The 9,300-nt window shown below is 29.5% G+C and overlaps 1 protein-coding gene across 1 annotated transcript; it reads left to right on the plus strand.

Annotated features, from left to right (window-relative positions):
• The first annotated feature begins 7,939 nt into the window (after positions 1–7,939).
• LOC106754204 (transcription factor bHLH162-like) lies at positions 7,940–8,768 on the plus strand. The gene is made up of 3 exons (XM_014636203.1): positions 7,940–8,080; positions 8,265–8,594; positions 8,694–8,768. Exons 1-3 carry the CDS (start codon positions 7,940–7,942, stop codon positions 8,766–8,768), a joined length of 546 nt encoding a protein of 181 aa, XP_014491689.1.
• Positions 8,769–9,300: the final 532 nt, after the last annotated feature.

Consider the following 9,300-nt stretch of genomic DNA (forward strand, 5'->3'; position numbering starts at 1 on the left):
CCAACAAGTATACTCAGTTGTTGTAGTAAATGGGTCGATCCTCCCCTCCCGTTTGTTTTAGAACCTTATCCTAGGGTCTCCTCACTAAGAACTCCCTAACAACGACAAAGGAAGCAACTCGCCTAATGTGGTGCCGCGACTTTTTTTTTTTTTTTTACAATAAGACCTGGATTATTATCCCTACCCTCGGTAGCTTACGAGTTTACGTCCATCCCTGGTTGGGTACGGTTTCCTTTTGATTTATCCCTTGTAGCCGTTACCCGAATTCATGCAAGTGTGTCCACACCCCCAAACTGATTTGACAAGGAGTTCATTCTCGCGAACAAACACAACCTTGCACTCACCTAGGAGCATCCCTTCCTGCATATTCATACAAGAACAAACAAGTTTTGTATCCACAAGAACTTGGAAGAAATGATAGTGCTTTGATTAGTTTGATTTGTAATAAACTCGTTTTGTGTAAGAAATGTGAGTGGGGAAGTTGAGAGTGTTGTAAAATTAACTTTAGAATTCAATTTAAGTTATAAAAAGAGTAATTTCTATTATTGAACCATGATGAAGCTTGACTTCATAAATTTCTCCGTTCTTGTACCAGATCCACCTCAAAATATAAGCTTCAGATAATTAAGTTTTGGGAGTACTCTTTATAATAACTCTAGGTCCATTCCTGGCACCTAGAGCCTAGTATGTTGCCTATTGTATGTGAAATTTTTGTCCGTGCCTCTTGCACCGGTGATCACTCCCCGCCCTCTCAGTGCCCGAGCGTTACATGCCCACCAGCTTCCGCTTGGTTCGTCCTCGAACCACACCGTACTGGGAGAGGCTAGGCTCTGATACCATTTGTAACGCCCCGGCAACTTACAGGGACTGTTGACTGCCCCCACACATCACCACGAGACTTTCCAGTGTGCTTTGTCCTCACTCGTACACTTTCCGGGAAAACTTCCCGGAAGGTCACCCATCCCAGAATTTCTCCAGGCTAAGCACGCTTAACCATGGAGTTCTTATGGGTTAAGCTTCCGAAAAGTAAATGCATTTTGGTGATATGAGTAGCCAAATCAATTCCTTTAAGTTATCCTTCAACTGTATAGTCCCATACCTATACAATCTCCAGATCCCTCTCATTCCGGTGTATGTTCGATTCGTCCATGTACCCCTTCCACTACAAGCCTACCAAGAGCCGCTCCTTGTCTGTGCCTCTTGCACCGGCGATCACTCCCCGCCCTCTCAGTGCCCGGGCGTTACACCTCCGTTCTTGTACCAGATCCACCTCAAAATATGAGCTTCAGATAATTAAGTTTTGGGAGTACTCTTTGTGATAACTCTAGGTCCATTCCTGGCACCTAGAGCCTAGTATGTTGCCTATTGTATGTGAAATCTGTCACTGACTGCATACGACTCACATGCATTACAATTAATACTTTATTCCAGTTGAACACCTTAGATTTATTCTTAGCATCTAGAAGCCCACAGAAAAAATGATTGGACCATAACTTAAGACCAACTTCTACTGAATCTTAAGCTAGCTAGATATGATAAGTGATCAATTCATCCAACGACAAGCATAAATCAATTAACCACTTTAAATCAAATGAAAGATTCATAAATGACAAGTTTTACTAAATACAAGAGAGTTTAAATTTGTTACATTGTGCTCCAACATAAGAGAGATTTAGTTCCTTATGAATGACGAAAGAAGTACAACCAAAGAGGAAGAAAACATTGCCTAAAATCTTTTAGTAAGGTCAAACTCACTTTAACCATAACCCTAATACATTTGAGAAGGGACTTTAGGGGTTGGGTGATGGAAACCCATCTAGGGATCTACAACAAGAGCCACGACTAAGAGAATGGAAGAAGAAGAAGAAGGACTTCAAAGAACTATACTCTTATGGAGAATAGTTTATTAGCTTATCTTTCCTTCTCTTAAGCTTTATAAATATGTAAGTCAGTCTTTTCTTTTATCCTTGCATTTAGGTCAAGGTTACATTTCATTTTGGGCTTGTATTTTGTTGTTTAGTTACTGATTTAATTGATTATGAAAAACCCATAATCGATTAAAACAAACAAATTGTGACAAAAGTGTAGTATTGACTTTTTAACTTGATTCTTGAGTGGGTATGCGAGCTAAGTAGGTTTTTGAGCTTGCTTGGACCTCAAGTAACCATTAGAAACCTTACTTACAAGCAAAGACACCTTGTTCATACATCTACTCTTGAAGAAGGTTCTTGAATATTAAGTCTTTGGACAATAATATTAATTGCTAGGGGTATTTTGGTGTACTGATCAAACATTAATATATAAAACATGTCCAATAACAAACCTATCTTTTGATTGATTTATCACACAATTACCATTACAAGTGTGTATGCAAGCTAGCCAAATATTAATATTTGTTTGGACAGATTAATACTTGCATGGATACACATAAACACAAAAAACATTTAAAATTTCTTATGAACTACTTGGAAAGGAAGATACACTTTCATGATTTCTTAATTCAAATAGCTCATTTAAAATTATAAATAATGACCAAATTTGAATATTAATTTATATAAAAAACCAAAGCATATTCTAGTTCAATTCTTTAATTAAAGAATATTTTGGTGAGCTAAAAAAATGTAAGACTTTAGGTTTTGGTTCATAGGCGAAACATATTCTTTACTTTATGCTTGGGTCTTTTTTAACCGAAGCCTATTCTTTTTTTAAAGAATTATTATTTCAATTTATTCCCATCCTCACCTTTCCAACATTTCCCACCTTAGATACACTACAAAACCATCACAATCTCCACCAACAAACAAAACCACCACCACCCTTCCCACCCCCACAATGAATAAAAGGCATTAAGAAATACTTGCATTATAAAGACGAGAGAATGAAACTCTCGTCGCTTTTGAAATAAGAAGGAAAATGGAGGCTCATAATGGCAACATCATGACATTGTTCGAGTTAGCAACGAGGAAGGGAAAGGAATAGAGAAGAGAAGAGTGGAGGAGTGACAACGAAAGCGGCAACAAAGTTCGCATTTGGTGACGAGGAAGGGAGGAAAATAACTCTTGTAATGGAGGAGTGATGCGACGACACAAATTGAAAAGCTTTGGTTGGAATGTAAGTTTTGTGAAATTTTAACCCTAGTAGACGAATAGGTCTCAGTTATTTAAAGAACCGAAGCCTATACTAGTGTTTGATTCAATCATTTAAAGAACCAAAGCATATACTCATATAGGTTTAAGTTATTTTAGAACTAAAACCTATAATTATGTAATAATTTTCAAAAATGTCATCGCATTTTGAAAGACATTTTTTTTCTTGAAACTGAAACATATTAAGTGACTTTGAAAGCCTTTTTTTTCATTATTGGATGCTTTGATATTATTTGTTAGATTATGAACTAGAACAGATTAATAATGAAGAGCAATCAAATCCAATCATATGATAAACTATCCCAATTTATATTAAGAGCAGTTTGTAGAAGTGTGCCTTGATTAACTATTGAAAAGAACATAAATCAAAGGTATTTGATCTTCCAACTATAAAGCATCTTAAGTTTTTTTTTTTTTTTTTCTCTTCTGATAAGGATGAAGAGAAAAGAAACAAAAGTAATGCACAAGTTTGCATATGATACCATAATTTCATTATGTAACATCTGTCAATTACTTTTTTTCTTAAGATTCAATATTTCTAATTTGGTTCCTCAATATTGCTTATGGTCTCTAGACAACTAATTTTTCATAACATATATATTCTTAATAATAAATTTAATTAATTATATTACTTTAATAAATTAATTAATAAAATATAATTATTTTAAACATATTTAATGATCCAAATTACTAATATATAAACACTATTTATCTATTATGTTGTTAAGTTCTTTAGGAAATCTACAAAAGAAGTGGTTGTATTTTGGATCTATTAGAAAGAAATAATACTGAAAAGAAAACGATTTTATGAATGATGTTCTAAGAGAGTAATTTAGACTTGGAATTTTTGTAATGCAAATTTATTGTTGTATGTTGTCTTAGACAGAAGAAGTTAAATATATATTATATCACATATTGTCACTGTAAAAATAATTTGTGCACTTTTTTTTTTTGTTTTTAATGTTTATTTAATACATTGGTCTTAAATTGTGTGCTTATGAAATTTAAAATAATAGCAAAACTGACACTAGAAAACAAAAATAATGTTAAAAATTATAGAAAAATAAAATATTTATTAACTAAACTAAAATTCCCAGTCACATATATAATAATAGTACACTCAATCAATTAATAAGATTAATAAGTAATATTTAATTCTTAATATACTATAAAAACGTTATATAAAGTAGTTTGATTATTTACTCATAATTTAAATAAATAAAATCACCATATTATAAAAAAACCGTGAAAGAAAAGTATATTGTAGTTGAGCTAATATAAAATGATAAAAGAATACAATTATTTTTATAGGAACAACTATAAATATAAGGAACGTTGTATATTATTAAAATTAAATAATATTATTTACAAATTGAAAATTTTAAGTAAACAAAACTATAAATATATTTATTAAATTTAAAATTCTGTGAGGCATGTAAGACTGTTGGACACTCTTTCAATATGCCTCATACTTCAAAATAACCATTTTCAAAGAAAAACAAAAACATATGATAAGTGAATGTGTTTCACAAACTTTTTTTTTTCTTTCCATATGTGAAAGGATATACACATTCTAGGGACAGCTGAAAAATAAGCTGTATTTTCTAAGAAAATATTTGTTTGCAAAGTAAAAGTAATTTAAAACAAATGTTTTTTTTCTTTTTACATTTAAGCATCTATGATAATTTTTAATATATTTTTTTTCAAATTTTCAAATTTTTATATATAAAAGATGATATTGATTAAAAAATAATAATTATGTCAAAACCATTTTTAGCAAATTTATTAATATAAAAGTTATAAATAACGAAAAAAAAAAATAAAAGATCCACTTATAAAGTAAGTAAAATAAAGGTTTAAACCTTTTTTTGTCCTTAAGTTAAATTATGATATTCAGTTTAGTCTCCGTTTTTTTAGAATGTCAATCTTTAGTCTCTATGATATGAAATATGTATCAAATCAGTACTCATGATCAAATCAGTACTCATGAGGTCACTTAATGAAGAATATATCACAAAATATATAGGATATCTATGTATGAAAACTTGTGATTTATTGTTCATTAAGTGCTGTCATGAGGGATTTATTGTTCATTAAGTGTTGTCATGAGGACTGATTTGATATATATTTTTTATATCATAGGAGACTAAAGGTTGACATTTTTAAAAGGAGAACTAATCTGAACATCAGGAACCCAACATTTGCTATTAATGCACTCAATTAAATATAATGAAAGAAATATATATATATATATATATATATATATATATATATATATATATATATATATATATATATATATATATATAAATTTAAAATTAAGAATAGAAAAGTTAAAGACAACATATTACAAATTTATTGTTATATCTCTTTCTATTGTTTATACAATTTTTTTCTTTTCTAGTAGGTTCAAAAATTATTTCTTGTCCTCTTGTGTTCACAAATTATTACATAGATTTAATACTATACTAGCTTGTTATAATATAAAAATTATTATTTTTACTTGATTAAAAAACAAAAAACATAGATAAAAATAAATCACAACAAAAATAAAAAAACAAACAAATTTATTCAGCTAACTTCATAATCTAATTAATAAATTACAACAGAATAAACTTCAAAGACTTAACACTCCATGAAATGTAAAACTAACATGAAAATAGAAGAATAAAGGGTAGAGAACATTATAGAAGAGAGAGAAGATAAACTTTGAACCCACAAAAGAGTTCCTAAGCTCTCTTAATGTGTTTCAGTAAGTCTCTTTATATTAGATTGGACTTTGTTTCAGACTTTTTTGTTGTTGTAATCTTCTTTATGATAAAGTAATCTCTTCCAATTATCTTCTGAATAATTCAATATCTTCAAAATATATTTGATTGTTGTAGAGATTTAAAAATATTTCAAAAGATATTTGTTTGATTAAAAAAGATTTGGTAAATATTACCTTTTGATATATATTGATATAGTTAAATAAGAAAATTATTTAACAATATCAAATAAAATATTTTAAGATATATTTTCCTCGAACAATCTTTAATCATAAACATTTATCAATTACCAAAGCCCTTTAGTAGAAAAAATAGAGAAAACCGAAAGATCCAATTTTTGTTGCTTGTTCCCTTTTCTTGACTTAACCAAATTTCTTCACTTTTTTATGGTATGGTTAGATTGGCTTCTTGTGGTGTTGATTATTTGTTATTCTTGGATTTATCTTTGAGGTGCTATGGCACTTTATCACCTCCATGAGTTCAACTTTGTCGTGGCTACACTAACACACCTCAAAATATCTAAAGAGCATTTATGCAACTAAAAAGATATATTTTTATCATGTTTTTGTATCTTATGTTCAATAAATCCAATTATAACAAATCCTAATTAAAATATTCTATGAAAATACAAAAACAAATTAAAAATCTAATATTAAAGGCTAAATAAGATTATAAATATACACTCATACACTCATCATCAGGAAGACCTTCTAAAATCCTATGAGAGCAAACCCCTCTTAAGGAATAAAAAAGAACAAAAATTTGATGAGAGCAACCTGACTCCTTAGGAATAAAAAAGTCCTTCTAAAATTCAATGACAGAAATCAATTTCTTAAAAATAAAAAGAAGAAAAATCCAATAGAAACAACCACTCTTCTAAGGAATGAAAAAGACCTATTAATTTCCGATAAGAACAACTACTCCCTTAAGGAATAAAAAGGAGTGGAAATTATATGGAAGTAACCAGTCTTCTTAAAAATAAATAAAAAATCTCCTAAAATCCAATGAGAGCGATTAGACTTTTAGAGAATAAAATGATAGTGTATATGCTCTAAACCTTTTTGAAATAGAGATAAAGAAAACAAGCAGCATTATGACAATTCACACGAGGTAACACAAATTATACTTACAAAGTTTATCAGAAAGCAACACAACAACAAAAATACTTGAGTTTTGTTTTGACAAAATTTAATAGACATTTATGAAGTGTTATTGTGAAGAGATAAGGGGTTAAATAATAAAAAAATAGATGTTAAAGATGAGTGTTAAAATTGAATACAACATTGAAAATTGAAAAAGACAATGGAAAAACTAAGAGTTTAGGAAAAACAAGAAGAAAAGAACTACTAATAAGAAAAAAAAGGATAAAGAAACCACTCAGGTCATTATCATTCTTTTTCGGATTTATGATTAATCTTAAAAACCCTCAATGATGTAGGAAACAAAGCAAAGTGATAGGTACTTAGTTTTGAAACATTAATTCTAAAACTTATTATGCTGTCCTTTTTATTAACAAATATTAACACTATATTCTATTACTGCCTTTATTCAATTTAGTGAAATACGATACTAATTTCAATCAAAAAATTATGTCTAATAGACATGTATTATTCGTAATAAAAATTATTTAATTAAAAAGTCACTATAACTTTTATTAATTTCTATTACTATTACTATACTAGAAATACATATACGTTTATGTTTTTTTTTATAATAACTAAAAATAAAAAAGAATTATTAAATTTAAAAAAATAAAAAAAAAACTACAAAGTTAAATATAAATAAATTATAATTTTTTATTTATTTTGTAGACTGGTTTTATTATAAGTTATTATTTTAGTTTTAAAAAATAGTTACTTTATGATAATTATTTTAGTTTAAAAATAAAACAATAACAATATACATTAAAAAAAAATTCTTGGGCAACACTGCAAATGTTATTATCTAACTATATAATTAGAGGTTCCACGGATCATTTTCATAGAACCCTAGACTCTAATAAATCATAGAATATCAACACCATCAATGGCTAATCTTGAGCAGGGAGATCAACAGTCTTCAACGAGAGCTATGGAAAGAAAAACTATAGAAAAAAACAGGAGGATCCATATGAAGAATCTCTATTCCCAGCTTAACTCTCTTCTCCCTAACAATAATAATCCCAGGGTTTGTTCTCTCTCTCTCTCTCTCCTTCAATCATCATGCTTGGTTTTGTTCAAGAAAATGAGAAAGTAGTGTTTTTGTAAAACATTTATTGCATATCCAGATCTAAAACATGAACTTCTTTATCAGTTTTGATGAAGTTGTGAGTGCAATGGCTTGAGAGTATCTAACAAAACATTGAACGCAGGGTGAATCATTATCACGTGTTGATCAAATAGATGGGGCTATCAACCACATAAAGAACCTAGAGACAAAGGTGAAGATAGCAGAAAAGCACAGAGAAAGTTTAAGGGAAAGGAAGAGATCTCGTAGCGGATGTTCTAGTTCTTCTGAAACAAGGAAAGTTGAGGTTCATGAAATGGGTTCCTTCCTACGAATCACTCTGGTGTGTGACTACGAGGATCAGTTCATTTTAAGGGAAATTATTCGTATGCTTAATGAAGACAACATAGAAGTCAAGAGTGTTCATTCCTCACTCACATCTGCGACCTCGTCTCTACATGTTCTCAACGCGGAGGTATTAACAGTGTTACCTCGGATACTTAATTTCCCTTTGTTTTTTTCTTCTTCCTTACATTAGTTTACAAAATCAATTGTTGTTTCTCTTTTTATGCAGATTCAGCAATCCTATAACTTAGGAACAAGCGTTTTGATTGAGAGACTGAAAATATTTGTGAACGGACATTGGTAGACTGAAAACACAGATTTTCCCATTTGGAAATAGGTCACTTGTAACACTGTTCAAATGTTACCAGTTTATATATGTCTTTTTGGGATTTATACATCCAATCATGTAACACGTATAACCCAGCCAAACAACTTTGATTTGTAATATTAATGCCCTAGTTTTTGCAGAATTAAGGCAGAAGGTTATAATAATTATAAGGTTAATTTATAGATCTTTGCTCTTGACTTTCACATTTACTCACTACTCCTCATTATCAAATATACTCGTTCATTATTTTATTAATTGTCAATCATTATTATCTTTATAATTATCTTAAAGATTATTTTAACTAATTAGTTACTGAGTTGTTAATTGTTTGTTTGTGACTTGTTTATCTGACATACAACATCAAATATACAAATTTGGTTAATTAAGAAGTCAGGCTTTAAAATTATATTCTTTATCTATGACTTGTTTAAAACTCTATAAAAGCTATTGTTTTGTTCAGGATATGTTTTTGTCTATCTTCTTTGAAATGCATACGATGTTGGAACTT

This window comes from Vigna radiata, unplaced genomic scaffold, assembly GCF_000741045.1.
Source record: "Vigna radiata var. radiata cultivar VC1973A unplaced genomic scaffold, Vradiata_ver6 scaffold_86, whole genome shotgun sequence".
Lineage (NCBI taxonomy): Eukaryota > Viridiplantae > Streptophyta > Magnoliopsida > Fabales > Fabaceae > Vigna > Vigna radiata.